The sequence below is a fragment of the Arachis ipaensis genome, chromosome B4, assembly GCF_059453495.1.
Source record: "Arachis ipaensis isolate K30076 ecotype BB chromosome B4, ASM5945349v1, whole genome shotgun sequence".
In the NCBI taxonomy this organism is placed as follows: Eukaryota; Viridiplantae; Streptophyta; class Magnoliopsida; order Fabales; family Fabaceae; genus Arachis; species Arachis ipaensis.
Genome location: NC_142439.1, coordinates 147,408,561 through 147,428,736, shown reverse-complemented (window position 1 = coordinate 147,428,736; position 20,176 = coordinate 147,408,561). Strand labels below are relative to the sequence as shown.

Here is a 20,176-nt window from a genome sequence, read left to right as displayed (position 1 = left end):
TGGCCAAATCGATTAATAGTTCAATTTTGATAACGATGATAGAAAGGAGGGAGATGAAGGAGAAAGAAATTTACTAAAGGTAGGGATGACAATACCACTCGAACCTGCGGGTACCCATCCCATCCCTATCCGGTCGAGGTGCGGGGCAGGTTCTTGGGAGAGGCGGGGTAGGGTCGAGTTTAGGTAATACACTACTAGAAAACTAGTTATTACAGACAGATTTAGTCCTTATTATAGACGGATTTTTGGTTACCGACGAAATTACCGACGGATTTTGTCCCTCTGTAAAAGTCCCGTCGGAAATTATTTACCGACGGAATTTTTCCGTCGAAAAATTACAGACGGATTTTTACAAGTTACCGACGGATTTTCCCTCTGTAAATTCTCCATCCATTTCCCGAAGCCGACGAACTTTTCGACGGATTTTCTGTCTGTAATTACAGACAGATTTTCAGACAGATTTTCCATCTGTAATTACAGATGGATTTTCCGACGGATTTTCCGTCTGTAACGGATTTTCCGACAGATTTTCCGTCTGTAATTTAAACTTTGAAAAATCATCTCACATTCTGATTACAGACAGAAAATCCGTCTGTAAGGTAAAAATTTTTTTTTTCTAATTACAAAATAAACTTATTTTCATACACAATAAATATAAATTTAATACAAATTTTTATCTAATTTGTATTTGAATATTTATAATATTTCAAAAAATAAACAAATTTCATCGTATTATCAAACTAAAAGAAAAGTACTATAAACAAGCAAGTCAATATATATATTTCAAAACAAAAACAAAATGTATTGATCATCAACTATAATTCCTAGTATATCATCAACATGCTGCTTCTTGTAAAACATTCTGGGTGGCATTAAAACGGCAAAGAATGATTGGATGAGAAAAGTTAAACCCTAAACCAAGCATCTACAGCAACGAATCAGCAGATATCTATATTCTTTCTTTTTCTGCCACTCACACAGGCCCAGTCATCCATTTTCGACACTTCTATGCCTTCTAAGAATAGTGAATATTTTTGTAATAAGTTCTGGACCTGCATAAGGAACAAAGGAGATGAATTTAGGAGGAGAATGTGATTCGAAGCAGTTCCACCAACAAGAATCTGCATTTGGCAGCAAAGAGATAGCTGCATTCCGAATAAAGAAAATCGATAATGAGAATTAATTGAACATTTAAACTACCTGTTCACTTAAGATTCCAGAGAGACCAATAATTGCTCCAGGCTTTGCAGAAAAGATAATTTGATCAGCAAGATTTAACAGAGGATTTAAAAGTATGTTTGCGATGACCACATCATATTTATCCTTGTGAATGACTGTGTCTATCTCGAAAGCATTTTCTCCCTCGACAACTCTTGGCTTGCAATCAAGTGCAGTTGCAGCTTGTCTGATCTGATGTTATTCAGAGTAGCATTTTCAGATGCTGATGCAATTGCTTGTGAATCTATATCGACTCCAATGGCAAAGGCAGCACCAAACTGCAAAAGGTCTATTATTGGTGAATATGAAACTGCAGAAGGTCTAGAATTGCTTTCCTGAACTCTCATTTGATTAATTTCTCAACTGATTCTATTACATCAATAATATGCTCTTTCATACTAACTTAATAATTAAACCCTAAACCCTATATAAGGCCCAATAAGTACAGAACATGTCATATCAAAATGTTTCTGAAAATTCATATCTGACATATGTTTTGTCAATTAACCAAAAAAAGACAGTTAAAATATGTGAATATGATAGAGACGGTTATAATATTTAGCTTTCCACACAGAGATGTTCAAGGAAACAAAGTAAGAATGAAAATGAACTCTACTGTACACCAAAGGCATTCTCGCACTGACAGTTTTCCATAATATGAATAAGTGATCATTCCCCGAATAAGAATGCTAAGTAAAGAATGCAGTAAATTTAATAGCTATTAAACAGAAACCAAACAATTAGCAGTTAGTATTTAACAGCTAGAACACAGGACTAACTCGATTTCATAAAGAGCATCATTGCCTCATTGACTCGATTTCTAGTTCATAAAAGATGAACCTGTCTAATTTTCACTCATGCCCTTCCAAAATTGATTTGAACAGAAACACTAGAAGATACACCAAAAAATTTCAGCTACTCTGGCTTCGAGTGAAAGGCATACCAAGACATTTTTCTCATGAAAAACTTTACCAAATATCATAGAACAGAGACTAGATGGCTGAAGAAATGTGAATATAGCATAATAATGCAGAACTTCAATAGCAAGGAAGTTGCGTAGATATTAGATCAATCTTCTAAAGCAACACAAGAACAACTTCATGATATTGATCTAGAAAAGAAGCAAACTGACCTGAGCTCCTTTCATCCAGTCATCCTCCTCAATAATTTTAACTTCATATCTTGGTATCTCTTTCAAACCAATAGAATCAGCAGCATGTGAAATGCTCATATTTATATCCTCACCTTCAAGAAAAATGGAACTAACACAAATCTGTAGAGTTTTAGAAGTGTTTGAAACAGTTCACATAAAATGAGTGCCTTGATCAGATTAGAACTGCAGAGTACCTCTGATATTGTCGGATTCCTGAAGAACCAAGAGAGAAAAAAAAGAAGCAAAGATCATATTCACATTCATACCAAATCCACCGAAAAGATAAGAACGGAAAAGAGATAAAAGAAACAGTAGTGCCATCACTAGATAAAAGAAACAGTAGTGCCCACTTTGCTTAGGCATGGACCTTGCATAATCAAATTTCAAGGGAAGTTGAGTAACTTAATTGAATAGAGAAGCTTCTATTCTAAATTACTAATCAATATTAAGATGCATCAAATATATAAAATTATATGTGAATAACAAGGAGGTAATGTTCATTTTAGTCCTTTGACTAAGTAGGAATAACTCCATTTAGGCAGACACTTGATCAAAGCTACCACACACATTGAAATATCTATTATTGTCAAAACAGATTTGAATGTAATGCTGCATCTCAATGAACTAAGCAATAGGCAAAGTGCGACACTGGTTTTGAAGATAAAGAGCCTAAAATCAATGAAACAATAACCTATGCATTAAAAGATAAGAAGCATACTTGTTGAGCTAGCTCCCTGGTAGGAGAGAGCACGAGGCAAAGAGAACATTGTAAATTAGAGACTTGGGCAAGGAAAACCATTTGATGAGAAAAACTGCAGCCAAAAACAGAATTCAATAAGCCATTGATTTACAGCAACAAATACATATATAGACAAACGATACTGATTTCTAACCTTATTGGCAGCTGAGATAGGTCCGAAGTAGCTTATTGCTTATTGCAGCAACAAATACATATATGGACTGACAATTAATTAAATTCCTTATATAAGTATTACGGAAATGTTTAGTAAAGAATTGCACTCTAAATATAATATATACCATATAATGGTGCGTGCATCACATTTCTAATAAAAATTTTAAATGCATGTCAACTACTTCTTCCTAAAATATTTATTGTTTGAAATTTGTGAAAGAAAGGAAGGTAACCTTGCCGTGGAGGAAGTTTTTTTGTCTTCTGGTATCAGGGAGAAGAGACGAGATTAAAAAGAAGAAAGAAAAATTCAAACAAAGAGAAGGGATGTGAAGGTTGGGAAGAAATTCAGCAAGAACAAAGTGATTTTTTTAATATTTTTAAATTTTTTTCATTTTTTAGTATGAACAAATTGATTAGGATTTATGAAAAAATAAATAATTTTGTTAAATGTATTTTTGTTTGTCTTTTAGATTATTTAAATTTTGAAATGGTAAAATTAAACTATTTGATTAATTAATCTAAAAGAGTAATTTTTGCCTGACATATATAAAAAAGAGTATTCAAGTCTTTTAAAAAATTAAATAAAAATATATTTTTATTTTTATTAAATTATAAGGATATTTTAATAAAATTAGTGATATAATATATATTTTCTTTATCAAAAAATTAGGTGTTGATGTGGAAAATAAAATACACATGGCTTATTGTTATTTGTCCATATTGTAAATATATCGGTACATATGTATTTATCATCGTACCGTAGCAAACACCTTTTTTTATCCCTCTTGTAATTACAGTTTCAAATGTATTTTTTTCTGAATAAGATAAACTAAAATTCCTACTTAAAAAAACCATTCTCCTAAAAGAAATTGAGATGTTAAGATTTATTAATATACCATGTTAATATAACACTTTTAAATATATTGATATAAGCAAAAATTATAATTTGATTAAAAGAATTAAATATCTAATAAAAATATGTATCACAAAAGATAAGTAAAAAAATTGTAAATATTTATTTATTTTTTTATATTATATATAAATTATTAATAAATGAATTTTAATAAAATTGTAATACAAAAGATGGTTTATGGGTGCTAATATGCTAACAATGCTCAGAATAAAAAATAAAAAATAAAAGTTTAAATTGACAATTTGATTCATTGTATATTGTATTAATAATAATTATTGATGATTGAAGTAAAAGTTCAAATTAATGTGAATTTTTATGTGTATGAAATTATAAATATTTAATATATTTAAAAAATTATGTATAATATATGTATGATATTATAGATGTTATATATAAAAAAATATGTATGTTATGTATATAAAATTATGGATGTTAAATTAAAGATATTTTTAGAAGTTAAAGATTTTTAAATGAATTTGGAAAGGAAAAAATTGAGCCATTGATGCCAAGAGATAAAGAAAAAGCAATGAGTGAAGTAATTAAGTGTTAGTGATATATATTGTGATAACAATTGAAGTCTTTTAAATAATTGTAGTGATTACTCTTTAGGATGTTATGAATCAATATTTTGGGATGTTATATTAAACTTGAATTCTTTATTTCATAAAGTAGCTTTATATATTATGGAAAATTTTATGTAACCACTCGTGATGATTCTAAATATATATTTTAAATTATATTTTAAATTATGATTCTCATGGTAAAATAATAAATAATAAATATATATTATTTAAATTATTCAAAATATTATATTCAAACTATTATTAATTACATATATAATAATATATATTTTAAAATTGTATAATATTAAATATAATAAATATATAATTATAAACATTATAAGTATAAAATAATAAAGTTATGTCAAAAATATTAAATTAATTTCGTTATACAACCCATCATTTTTATATAGAATGTTATAAATAAAAAATAAAATATGAAAGAAAATTATGAAATAAATTTTAAATATTATTTTTATAAAAGTTGTTACAAGGTAACCAAATTTACATGCAAATTTTATTTATTGATATTGTAAGGATTACAAAGCACACCAAACTCACATATGAATTAAAGGAAAACACAATTTATTGCTCAAACTAAAAAGAAGTAAACCACTCAATAGAAAAATTAGTATTTAACCTCACTTTTACACATTTTAATTATATATTTTAATAATATTGCTTTTATATTCCCATAATATTGCTTTTATATTCAGTTGTCTAAGTTTTATATATAATAAATGCTATAAATTTAATAATAAAGAGTAGAAAATTCATTGAAATTGATGTATCCTAAAACTTCTTGTCTTATATATGAATAGGACAAGTTCCATATATAATATATAAGTGCTATAAATTTAATAATTTAATGTAATTGACTTGACTTAAATACAAGTAGACTTCTTAAGTTAGATTTTATTAATTAAGAAGATAGATTAACGTGGACAAACGGTGTTATATATATTAGGTGACATTTTTGTATACATTCATAAATCGCATATTTTTAGTTGATACATCATCATCTTATACGTAGTTAAATCACATTTTGATACGTACGTATAGTATATATTAATAGTTACATTATATTAGTACACGCATATTAATACGTTGTTAATGAAAAATATTTGAACAACTAATTCAATTTATGGAGTAAAAATTCGAGAACTAAATTAAGTAAATTAAAATTTTAAGAAACAATTTGGAATATAAGTATAATTTCAAATATTAATATGAATATTAGCTTGATTGTCTCGACTTAAAAAGATGTGTGCTCATATTATTTCTGTTATATTATTTTTTCAATAATAAATTTGTGTTGGTCAAATAATTAAGAAAAAATAACTGTTCATTTTTTTAAGTAAGTATTGAGAATTTAAATTTTATTTTTTGAATACAGTAATTTTTTAGCCAATGATCATGATAAATTTTTAAATAAAATTTAAATTCACCATAAATTAAATCTTAATTTACCATATTAAAAAATATTTAAAAAATACTCTTTATAATGTTTAATGTTTCTTAAGAGCATTAGAAAAGTAGACTTAACAAAATTAGGCTCTACAAATAAAGAGGTCGACCTATGTAAGCAACTGTGACAATAAAAATGTTATGTATTCTTATCACAGTGTTCAGTTTTTTTATTCGCCATAAAATTAAAAATAAAGGTTGTAAAAATTAAAAGAAAAAACAAATAGTATTTCTTGTCGGATCAGATCGTTTTTTTTTTTTTTTGGTGACTGGATCAGATCGTTTTAAGATCACTAAAGATAAACGGAAAATACTTTTCAAAAGCAGTTGTATTTTACTAAATTATTGGTTTCTTTTTTTTCGATATTTGCTAAAAAAAATTACGACTATTATATTGTCTTTATTTTATTTTTGGGTATTTACTCGTCAGTCGTCATACAAGACTTATCATATCATTAGTCATTTGACTCATTTCACTAAATTATTGGTTTTTTCTTCTTTCGATATTTGCTAAAAAAATTACGACTATTATATTGTCCTTAATTATTTCAGTTGTGGGACTCAATTTTTGCTAACAAAATTACGACTATTATATTGTCCTTATTTTAGTTGTGGGACTCAATTTTTATTTTTAAATTCTATATTTAAATTTAAACACCATAAAAAGAGATTAAAAAAAAAGGTAGGGATGTTGTTTTGATATAAAAATACATATTAAAATATAAAATAAATATTAAAAATAAGAATTTTATTTTGGATATTTTTTAGCCAGATCTCTTTTTTTTATTTTATTTTGAACAATTATTTTTGGATTTTTATTTAGCTCAAATACATTTATTTACTTAAGATTATCTTTAATTTAAAATCTTGAGTCATAATATATATGAAATATTAAATTATTCATATTATTTTTTGAAACTGAACCTTTTATTAAATTTCGAAAAGATATTCAGAAAAAATAAGAAGAAGTTTGAATTGAATTAATCAAACAATAAGAAAACAATGTTTCAGGTATTATTTTTCCTATTTTATATGACCAATAAAAGAAAAGTGTTGGAAATTTAGAATATACTACTTTCCAATATAATTAATATTAGGTACAAAATGAGAGAAAAAATATGAACCGTGTTGTTGCCTTTGTTTTATATTCAAAGTAGGGTCATAACCTTATAGTTATAGGTGAGCAATTTAGGCGTTTCATGCACAACATGCAATTTCCCTTGTTAAATATTTAAAGGGATATGAACAAATTCAAGGACAACTTCACATTCTCATTAGAATTTAATCAATTTATTAATAATACAGGATTTATTTATTTTATGTCTTAAAAGCACATATTATTAATATTATAAATTATGCATGTTAATTAAACTTATAATATAAATATGATATTAATTAAGCCATTGTTGTGAATAATAATTTAATGGAAGGCAATGAATATTTGAGTGTGAAATTGCAATTCAATCTATTTCTAAGGTACGTTGGGGCGGGAGAAAGAAGATGCTGTTTTATTTTTTTTTTTCATGCAAGTGAATTGTATTTGGTTCGTCTCGTGGGAATGTTTTTTTTGTATACTAGTGGATGTTTTTTCTTCATTTGATTGGATATTTTCTGTATAGCTAATGCGTTTTTTATTTATTTATTTAGGATTTGGAGAATTCTTTTTATTAGTTTTGGATGATTTTTTTCTTATGTTTTGTATATTTTTTTCTTAGAATTTAGATGATTCTTTTTTATTAGTTCTGGATGTTTCTTTTTCTTATGTTTTGTATGTTTTTTTTCTTAAGATTTGGATGATTCTTTATTTTATATTTTGTTATTTTTTTTAGAGGTTGGACGTTTTTTTTAGAAAGAAATTAGAATTTGCGTGATAAATGGTAAAAAGTAAATTAGAGTAAGAAGAGGTAATTAATAATCATTAATTTTGTATCTTTTAAAAATTAAAATTTAAATAATCATTAATTAATGATAATTAATAAATATGGAATGCAATTCAAAAATCTTTGTTGGCTTGTTGTTGGCTATATCCCTGTTGGTTTCCTAGCAAAATTCAAAGATCAAATATCACTCCACTATTTGTAATTCCTAATCGACCTATTAACTATTCTTTCAACACTTATTTCTTGATTCTTGAAGATTCTGTCATTCTTTTTCAACCAATAGCTCCAAATGATAACAATAAAACCAAACTCACCAACATTTTATCAATTCGACTGCACGATTGATTCCTGAACTACATAAACTTACAGTCATACAACTCTATATTCATCAGTTCCATATTGTTGTTAACACACTAGCGCATTTCCTTTCTTCCAACACAATCTCATTGAAGACACCCATGTAACAAACATGAACTTGACATATTCCCGATAAAAAACTCAACTCTTTTTCACACAACAAGTTTCTCTTCCCTTGTATGCGCACCATACACCAAGCAAACCGCACAAATAAAAATGATTGTTTCTTAATTCTCTTTCTATACACAACAATCTCTCCCCTTTATAACAATTACTTAATCTAAACATTATATCATCCCATATTATTAATAAACCTCCAGAAGCACCTTCCGATTCCATAAATTCCAAACCCACCGCATCATTACCCCAAATTACACTACATCAAACTTAGTAATCACCTCCTTCTTTGTCTCTATCAATCCTATCATATTCACATTATTTTTACACTTAAATTTTTTACCATTTCTCACTTTCCAACACCCCCTAAACTCCTCATATTCCACGAACTAAATCATTTAAAAACTTTATTACACACCTTATTCCGATTTTTGGGGCGACTCCTTCTTACTTTCTCTTTCTTTTTTTTTTTGCCTTCTTTTTTGTGCCTATACTTCATTTTGAGCTTGGAGAATAGCTATAATGTCCACATCCTCGTCATATAAAACAGTTCCTGATTCGACCACCAGATCTCAAGCAGCCCTATTTTCAGCCATATTTTTATCCCAACTTTCTCCTAGCTCATTTTGATTAGTTTCATCTTCTGCATCCTACTCTGAGTCCCCCGAATCTTCTAAATTCCTTACAGTCCCTTCATCCTTCAACCCAGTTTCCTCCACCACTGTATTCTCATCCTCTAAATCTAAATTCTATACTGCATCACCCCTCATCAGACATATGCCAACATGTTGCTTACCACTCCCGTCCAAACTAGCGTGAATCTCATTAACGACACTTGGTGGAATATTTTCCTTCGCTATGTTGTTCGAACAATGCTCCACACTTCTGCCAATCTCCTTTCCGGCTTGATTCTGCTCGTCAGGTGCATCAGGCACTTCACGCTTCTCCCTGCCCTCCATGCCATCAAGCTCAGCGCGGACATTATCACCAGCAGTTGACTTTCGTGCTGCTCCCAGATCAGTCTCGTCAGCACTGTTCACCGTGACATCAACCCCTTGGCGAAAGATAAGACATTCGTATTTGAAAGATTTTTTCAATCAAATTGGTCTTTCAAATATTACGAATTAATAATATCTGTCCTTCGATTACTCTACTCACAATTTTCGTCAACGATTGATGATGTGAAATGTTAACTGACAATCTGACATGACACATAACATGTTCAATTAGACGTTGACTAAATATGTTTATGAAAATTTATCAATTTAGTCATTAGGTCATATTAGGAATAGGATTTTTGTAATTGAAAAAAATAATTAAATTAATAAATTTTCATAAACATATTTAGTCAATGTCCAATTAAACATATCAGGTATTATATATATTATCAATTAACGTTTTACAACATCAATTTTTGAAAAAAATTGTTAATGAAGTGACTGGAAGAAAAATATGATTAATTCGTAATCCTTGAAGGACCAATTTGATTGAAAAAGTCTTTTAGAAATGAATTTGAAAAATATCTTATCTTTTAGGAACTAATTTGACTATTATCCCGTTAGAAATCACGTACTGAAACCAACACGTCATTAACTATGTCTGTAACTCTGTATAAATACTCCTCTCTTTTAAAATTGGTGTATGTGTTTTATGGTGCCTTGAAAAAAGAGTGAATTCTATCTCTTGTTAGGTTATAACCTAGATACAAAATTTATAAACACTATAAAATTGTCCTTCAAAATTTGCTACTGTTACTACTTCTACATTCACAAATCCTTGTTTCTTCTACTAGATGGAGTCAAATCAGAGTACTAGTGCTAGAGGAGGAAACAAGAAAAGAAATTATGAGAAAATAAAGAAGGTTTGCGAGATATCTGCAGTGGTGTTCAAGCTAGCATTTGATCTCATTATGGGCGATCCTGTTTCTCTCGTTGCTCATCTTATTGAAGCGGTCGTTGATGACAATTCTTGAATTTTCACCTATTTTAGAGTATATATAGGTCTCTAAAATTTTGTACGTAAAACGTTTTTGTCTCCAAAATTTTATTACATTTTAGTCAAATTTATTATTTTTATTTGAACAAATAAGTCTTCGATAAAAAATATGACGAAATAATGTATATGTTGTATTTTTATAAAGTTCAAAAATCTCTACGTAATAAAAATTTTTTGGAGACAAAAATATCGGATACAAAATTCTTTAAAGTCCTATTTGAATATATACTTTTTATTTTATATTCTTGTCTTCTCTTTTAGTAATATTCTTCCAAAATTCATAGTTGAATAAATAATTATAGAAGAATGTTAAGAGTCAATCAAAATTTATTATTTTTCATCATCAATCAAATTAAAAAAATTAAATTGATAATTGAATGATAAAAAAAATAATAAATTTTGATAATTCTTAATTTTTTTATAATTATATAATTATTTTTAATTATCAAATTCATATAAAAATAGTTACATGTAATCTGCTTTCATCTAATACAAATATATTTGATATTAATAGATTATGAACATATATAAATACTTAGGGTTTGGTGCATATATTTGAGTTGTATTCATATAGTTGTACCTTCGAAGGTTTCTATTATAATTTCAGCAGTAAAAAAGAAAGAATAAGTTCGTATTCTAAAGTATTATTAGAAGACAAAAACATAATCACAATAAACAAAGAAAAATAACTACAGTTCTTATTTACATTCTATTTATATACAATAATATTAAAAAGATAAAAAAATAATTTAAATTTATTTTATTTAATATTTATTAATTTAAATAATAATTAATAAATATTAAATAAAATAAATTTTAAATTTTTTAACTAATTTTTTTTGTTATTAAACATTTTCGATTTATATATACCACCAATAATTAACCGTCTTTTGTATGACTAATGATAAGTCTTGTATGAGTATTCGAAAATAAAATAAGGATAATATAATGATAATATTTATTTTCACTATAAGAAAATTATCTATTTAACTACTTTATCTTAAAAAGTGTAACTAAAAATGAAAAAAAAAATATGATGCCTTTAACAAAAAATATATTATTTTTTTTCTTTAGCGTGAAATAGTTATTTGGTCATTGTCTATTCTCAAAGGCAACACTTTTAACGTTCAAGAATAGAGTGCGCTTTTCAAGTAATGATCTTCATAATCAAAAAATATGCTTCTTATCATTCATGTTTAAAGAATAAGCTACTCTTATTTTTGTTACTATATCACCTTAAAAACGTAGCAACAGTATTATACATATAGCTACTTTTTTAGTATCTGATTTTGATAGCTGATTTTATTAGTATCCAAGTATACTTAGCATAGTTGTTATATTATGCGCGCATGCATGGAATATGATATATGTAATACATCATTAGTCTTAACATAAATAAATTCTGATAATTTTTTAATATTTATATATTTTATTATTTTTTATATATGTGTTTTTAATTTAAAGATAATAGAAAGTAAGCTAAGCTTTTCTTCCTACTACTATTATTATTCCCTTTAATAGCGAAATCTGAATTTTCTTCAACAGTAATGGTTATTCTCTATACAACAGAGAAGAATTCAAAGGAATCATAACAAGATTCAATGCTTGTTTCTTTATGAAAATCGATAAGACTCTAAAATACATTGAATGTTTCTATAAACTTCATTATTATTGCTTTCAAATCAGAGGAATGCTCGTCCTTATTACATTAATCCACGCTACTTACTTACAAAACTAAGATAAATGAAACTTCTCGAGTGGAGATCATTGCTAATGACCAAGGCAACAGATAGAATCACTAGCTACTCCTTCTTGTTTTGATTCAGCCATAAATCAAGCTGCATATACCACCAATCCCACCAACCCTATCTGTGGTTATTTATAAATCACACACTCAGAGATAAAAGTTAAAGAAAAATTTATATGCAATACAAAGGCCTTGTGGAGGTTTAGAAATCCTTTTTCCTTTCAAAACCTTATTTAAAGTGGTAGTAGTTTCTTGAACAATTCCTAGATAAGCAAAGTAGTGAAAAGGGACTAAATATAAAAGTTTCACACACAAATTTTATTTATTGATGAGATTGTAAGGATTATATTACAAGCACACCAAACTCATATATAAAGGGAATTGCTCAACTGAAATTAAAAGAAGTGAAACGATTCAATAGAAAAGTATTCATTTAATTGTTTTCACGTGAAGTTAATAGTTGATTAAGAGGAGGAGGAGCTAGTAGAAAACAATCCCACAAGAGCAGGAAGAAGAGCAATTGGATGTCCTCCTCCAAGAATTAATGAAAACAATAGCTTGACTACCACTGTTGTGGCTGTCTTCGCCACCACCTTCGTTATCTCTGATCCTTTTGAATTTGATTTTCCTCCAACTTTTTTTACAACCTTCATATTATTCCCAGTAACATTATTGGTCTGCATTCTTGACACTACAGCTTTCTCTTGGGAGGAATCTTCCTCTTTGAGTTTCTCAAGAAACAAGTCCTTAAAACAAAAAACATGAAAGCAATCTCCATCGGAAGTTACATATGACCACCCTTTAACTTTGTTATCGTCCCCAAATTTCTTACGCTCACATAGGCGACACTTTTTCGGAACGTTTTGTTGCAATGTGAGTGTCTTTGTCGCGTGTGACTCTTCATAAGAAATGTTGTCTCTTAGCTTCGAACAACATGGATGCAAATCCAAGCCTGTGTCGTCGACATCTTTTGTAGCTTTGCGATGATACACAAACCCTTTCACTTCCATTCTACATGCATCACAATCCCTAGGACGCCCAAGAGGTTTCTCTAGGAACGCGAATACTTCTCCTTTGAAAAATGAATGACTTACGGGGTTTTCACGATGAAGAACAGCGCTTGCACATTCTTCATGGAGGACATAACCTCTGCAATTCTTTTCTTCACAACGGTAACTGCGTCCACACCCTCCTTCTTTACATCCATCGCAGCTATATGGCGCTCCGGGTGGCGTTGACATTAACGCGTGTTCATGGATGCCGGGAAGAACAATATGCTTCTCCTCTGCAATAAAATATATATTGAAATATAAATTAACAATTAAAATAAATTAAACTAGTGAAAACTCACCTGCAGTTCACTTCACTTGAAGTTGATATCTGAGAGTCGTTAGATAAAAATTTAGTCAAATCAGTCAAATCATCTAAGAACTCTCAGGTATCAACTTCACGTGAAATCGACTGCACCTAAGTTTCTACCATTAAACTATATATATTTATGGTAGAAATTCAGATGCAGTCGATTTCACGTGAAGTTGATAGGTGAGAGCCGTTAGATGATTTAACTGATTTGATTAAATTTTCATCTAACGGCTTCCAACTATTAATTTTACGTGAAGTTGACTGCACCTGAGTTTCTACCTATATTTATACATAAATACATTGACGACTGATTTTAGTAACTAATTTTGATGTAAAAATAATATTTTTAATTTATTAAATATGATAAAAACTCATATATAATTGTCTTCGTATAAAGTTGATAATTGAGAACTATTATATAATAATTTAGTTAAATTTATCAAATCATCTAATAATTCTCGACTAAGAAGTTGTCTTCATATAAGTTTTTACTATTAAATATTTATATGACATAATAAGTTATTTAAAACTTAAAAGTTCTAATTCACTTCTTAAAAATAATATTTTTATATGAATTATATATTAAAGGATATTTAAAAAAAAGTTGGACGCCAATTCTTCATCTATACTCCCATTATATATATATAATAAATATAATATAGAATATAAAAATATATATAGATATAAATATAATTGTGCAAATGTTGGTGAAAATAAAAAAAAATAAAAACTTCTATTATATATAATATAGATATAATAAATGCGCAAATTTTGTTGAAAACAGAATTTTTTTTAACACTATATACAAATTAAATCCGTGTTATATATAATTATACATATACCATTTATAGAAGATCCACGGTGACTCGAAGAGGAAGAGCTATCCATCTGTGTAGAGTCAGAGTGAAAGAGGAAAGGACGGAATAGCTAGAGACAATGATAAAGAGAGAAATTAAAGTATAACTCGAGATAGAGCAAATGTGATTGTGCATTTGTGATATTGCTTGTGTCTATTTATAGAGGAAATGTGACTTAGGCAATAAAGAAAAGTATAAGTAAATAATTATTAATTTTATATTTTTTAAAAAATAAATTTTAAATAATTATTAATTAATAATATGTAATTCAAAAATATTTGTTTATTTGTTATTGGTGAGAACCTAACGAGATTATTGTTGGTAGCGATAAATGTAATTGCCTTGCCCGTCCTTCAAGTACAATAACAAATTAGAATTTCTCAATGCATGAAACTACGTGGAATTTCACGTAATTAGTAGGCCATACATGTAGTTTGACGAGGCAAATATAATATAATATAATATAATATATACACTAGAAATTTATGCACATTAGCATATACAGTGGCTGATGCATTTAAGGATATTAATTAATTAAGATTATAATAGTACAACGCTTAGCAACTATAAATAATTTAAACATCAATTTGAATTAATTTAGTAATTAATTTATTAATTTGCTTAAATAATCAACTTAAGAGAAATATTAGGAGACTAATAGATTTTATAATTTATAGTCATTAATTAACTATTATTATTATTTTTAGTAGTGTAAAATTATATCTAATAACATATAATTATTTATTTTTTATTTATTGATTAAATATTAACCAAATTTTAATAAAAATACTGACCCAAAACTTATCTCTTAACTTAACGTTGAAAAATTTCATAGATATAAGTTATAACCTTTATAATTCTATATAACATCCACAATTGTGATGAAATTGTATAGTAATTTCTTGGCTTTGTTTTGGGAGAAATTTGAATGTGATGTGATGATAACAGGAGAAAAGATCAAGTTGTTTTGGGATGTGGTTGTGTTCATTATTATTGGGAGCGTAATTTTAAGAATAATACATGATTTTCTGAAATTTCTTAATTAATTGTTTATATAGATTGGCACATCTAGTGGAAAGAAGAGTGTTATATACACGCTTACGGTGTATTTGAAAAACAACATCGTACTTTATATAATAAATAGTTAAATATGAGTTTATCTAATGTGTATTCTAAAAGCACATGTTAAGATGATAAATTAAAAAAAAATTAAAATATAAAAATTTAAATTTTAACATATTTATTTTTTATTTATTAAATAAAAATATTTAAAACATACTGTTAATAGTAGTTTTATTATGTACCTTAAAAATACATATTAATTAAATTTTTTAAATATTTATAAGCTAGTTATTATTTAAAGATTTTTGGTTGTATAGCAATACTCTTTAATAGGGGGACAAAATGAAACAAATTATGACGTTAAACATAATTTCTTAGGTTTTTTTTTTTTTTTTGTATATGGAAGTAAAAGTAGTGATATATCTTAATATTGTAATTTTTGGTATTTTTTAAAAATGTGGAAGATACACAAATTAGAGGGTTCAATTTCTATACTTTAAATTTTTTAATTTTTTTAACAAAATTTTTTCGGTCTGATTTTTGTACTCTCACAAATTCTTCGGTCTGATTTTTGTGCTTCTTACAAATTAGACAATCTGATTTTTATTTATCTACTTAAACAATTCCATATTTAAAAATAACACCCCATTAATTCACATATTAAAAAAATACCGTTACTACTCCAATATCAAAAACAAAATCTTCTAATTTCCTATATATTTTGTAATAAATTCTAAATATCAATGGAAGCACTTCTACTTTGATTTGACTCCTTCTTACAAGTAGAAGAAACAAGAATTTGAGGCACTTGTACTTTGATTTGACCCCTTCTTACAAGTAGAAGAAACAAGGATTTGTCATCTTAATTTATGAAAATATATAATATAAATATCTAGTATAATTCTTAAAATTATATTATAATTTTTTAAAAAATTATTTAAGTATTTATTAAAAAATAAAAAAATAACTTTTTTTATAATAAATTTTTTTATATTTTTTTAAAATAAATATTTTTAAAATTAAAAAATTTAATATAAAATAATTTATTTATAAATTATTTTTAATATAAATATTTATTATTTAACCTAGTTTTTCGAGAAGACCTCCTAAATTAAAGAGTAGCAGATTTTGATTACCGTACCCATAAGTCCATACGACCATACGCGTTATTCAAAATTGATCTTGCCTCGAAATTGCGTCTCTGCCCCTAAGGTGCTTTTTCAATTAGTTTCCAATAAAAAAAACCTTGATTAAGAAAGGCATCCGTTAGATATTTATTAGAGGTAAATTATATAATAAAAATATAAGTTTATAGATATTTTTTTTATAAAATCTAATAATATTATTAATAAATTCATTTTTTTTAAATTATACAATAAAAAATATTCATAAAAGGAATTTACATTTTTTTATATAATTTTAATTTGTATTATAGAATGTATTTTATTAAAAAGTAAGAATTCATATATAATTATCTTTACATAAATTTAGTAATTAAAAATTATTATTAGATAATTTGATAAATTTAATTTGATATAAAAATAATTGTATATACATGAGTTTTTATCTTTTTTAAAATATAATAATATATGTGTTTTTTTTATTAATTTAAATTTATTTAAAAATATTATTTTATAATATAGTATTATAAGATAAATAAAAAAATTAAAAAAATGTGTTAGAGATAATTATTAATGTATTTTTTATTTATTTAAACTTTTAAAAAACAATTTTATGCCCCTCACAGTGAATATCTAAAAAAAAAAAAAAAAAACTAATGAGCGGGATTCAATTGTGTGACGGCCTAATAATTCCTAGAGCGAGGCCGAATTTGTATCAGAGAAGAAAAATAAAAGGTGTTTGTTATGCTACGATGATAAATTCATACGTATTGATACATTTAAAATATGGATAAATAGTAACAAGTCACGTGGAATTATTTTTTACGTCAGTATTTAATTTTTTCTTTTTTAAATATATATTATATCACCACCTTTACTAATATATCCCTTTAATTAAATAAAAAAAAATATTTTTTATTTAATTTTATAAAAAGTCTTAAACATCCTTACTTTATTTGATTAGACAAAAATATCTTTTTAAATCAATCAAATTTTAGAATTCAATTAATCCTAATTTTATAGTTTCAATTAATTTAAACAATAAAACAAAAACATATTAAAAAAATAAAAATCAATCGTTCTTCGTCTTCTCCAATTTCCCCAATCATTCATCCCCTCTGACGCAAAAGGAAACATATAAAAAAAATAAATCAAATGCGAACAAGCAGGACGGCGAACCGATGCCGTTGTCGGCGTTTAGAAGCACCTTGAAATCGAGTCCTTCTGATTCCGCCTCAAGCGGCTCTTTGATAGGCGGGAGCAAAGAGTTGCCGACGTAGGCCTTCTGGAAGGAGATGAACGAGAAGAAGGGCTCTAGGCCCCCGGTGACAGGGTTTGTGAAGATGTACAGCTTTCCAGAGTTGGGAGAGAAATTGAGGGCGTTGAGGGCGCAAGGTGGGGGATTAGTAATTATTGTTAGGGTTTTGCCGATTAGATATGAATGATAGTAGGAGAAGGCGAAGAACAGATTATTTTTTATTTTTTTTTATATGTTTTTCTTTGTTTCAGAGGGAGATGAATGATTAGGGAAATTGGAGAAGACGAAAAACAGATTGATTTTTGTTTTTTTTAATATGTTTTTGTTTTGTTGTTTAAATTAATTGAAACTATAAAATTAGGATTAATTGAATTCTAAAATTTGATTGATTTAAAATGGTATTTTTGTCTAATCAAATAAAGTAAGGATGTTTAAGACTTTTTATAAAATTAAATAAAAAATATATTTTTATTTTTATGATCATCACTTGGGCTGCGTTTGTTTACAGAGACAGGACACTAAGACATGAATAATAAGACACAAAATTGTATTTGGTAGAGAAGATATGGACATAGATAATGTGTCCAGAGATACTGAATTAGTGTATTTTGTGTTTATCATGACAGGAAGGACACAGAAATACTAATAAGGGACACAACTTATTTTTTTATTTTTTCTTTTATTATTCTTGTTAATTTTTTATAATTATATTTTTTATTGTTATATTTTTCATCTCAAATTTTTTGAATAAAAAAAATAAAAATAAATTGAATTTTCATAATTTGTTTTAGTTTATCACCAAACAAAATATAAGAACACAAAATTTTATGTCTCTGTTCATCAGTGTCTTATCCTATCCTATTTTTAATGTCTTGTCCTATCCTATTTTTATAAACAAACGCAGCAGCCTTGGGAGTAAACTATTCTTCCCAATGCCTCGTACATTATTTAGCCTTCGCCTAGGCTATTTTGTAAAATCATTTTTTTTCTAAATCTTATTAATCTCAATTTTTCTCTGCTAACCAAATATACATTATAACTTTAGAGCACAATAAACCATATCCGGGTGCATTTAGCTAGGTGCCATCACTACTTCAATATAATAAGCTAAGTGCAACAGTGCATGGTTGCTTTAATTTCCTCCATACAGAACCACAGACAATTCATCGTGATCACGAGTCTCACAGGCAGAGTAAATGTAACAGTAAAGACTTGTTTCTTGATTGAACTTCATCGTACAAATAATAAGCTTTGTTGTTAGAAAGGAGGAAGAGAGAACAATAGAAAAAAAGTTTATGTGTATTCAAGTCGTATAAAATTATATAATATAGCGATAATGTTAAAGAGACAAAAAAAAAATAGTCAGAATTTATTTTATTTAACATTCATTAATTATTATAATAATTAATAATAAATGTTAAATAAAATAAGTTATAGTTATGGTTAACTTTTTTTAGTTACTAAACATTTCGATAATATAAAAGAATATTTATAAATATTAAAAAAATTGAAATAATAAAAACGTAATATCTTATAATAAATATTCATACATACTAAATAATATTAATTAATCTAATTGATCTAATTATACCGTAACAATTGTGTTAAATATGATGTCGGAGACTCGGAGTAACATTACAGTGACGAAAACAGAAAGCGAAATGCAGCAAACTTTGAAAGAGCCCAAGTCAGTCTGGGTCTTTCACTCGTTTGATATGGCGATAAATATAGAGACAATAGAGTTAACGGCGTGTTGAACTATCAGTTCATTGCTCTTTCCTCGAAGTTTCGCATCTGCCCTGAATTCTTAGTTTCCAAGACAAACCTTTGAATATGAGGCTAACTATTTTGTTCATGGGAGTGGTGAAATGGTAGATATAATTCAATAGAGAAACTTTTGGGCGATCAACTTTATTTATTCTAAATTATCTTTAATAAATAAATGGTATTAATTTATGTAGGTGTAAAATTTTGATAAATATAAACATAAATTATGTAATTTTTGTATATAAAATATTTGTAAATATGAGTGTAAATTATTACTAGTTAAATATCGATTAAAAATAATAATATTTACTAATCATGTAGTATTATTCATTCTAATATTATAATTTTTGATATTTTTTAAAATATTAAAAAAAATAAAATTAAAAAATCCAATTTTTATATCTTAAAATTTTTAATATTTTTTAAATA

The 20,176-nt window shown here is 26.8% G+C and overlaps 2 protein-coding genes across 2 annotated transcripts; both read right to left on the bottom strand.

Annotated features, from left to right (window-relative positions):
- Nucleotides 1-1,340: 1,340 nt before the first annotated feature.
- Nucleotides 1,341-3,212, bottom strand: LOC107635676 (uncharacterized). Its single transcript, XM_088485820.1, has 4 exons — nt 3,090-3,212; nt 2,566-2,584; nt 2,351-2,480; nt 1,341-1,496 (listed from the first exon to the last, which is right to left on the bottom strand). Exons 1-4 carry the CDS (start codon nt 3,136-3,138, stop codon nt 1,341-1,343), a joined length of 354 nt encoding a protein of 117 aa, XP_088341946.1. The 5' UTR covers nt 3,139-3,212.
- Nucleotides 3,213-12,680: 9,468 nt separating this feature from the next.
- LOC107635674 (uncharacterized) lies at nt 12,681-14,656 on the bottom strand. The gene is made up of 2 exons (XM_016339222.3): nt 14,525-14,656; nt 12,681-13,605 (listed from the first exon to the last, which is right to left on the bottom strand). Exons 1-2 carry the CDS (start codon nt 14,568-14,570, stop codon nt 12,785-12,787), a joined length of 867 nt encoding a protein of 288 aa, XP_016194708.1. The 5' UTR covers nt 14,571-14,656; the 3' UTR covers nt 12,681-12,784.
- Between the last annotated feature and the right edge of the window lie 5,520 nt (nt 14,657-20,176).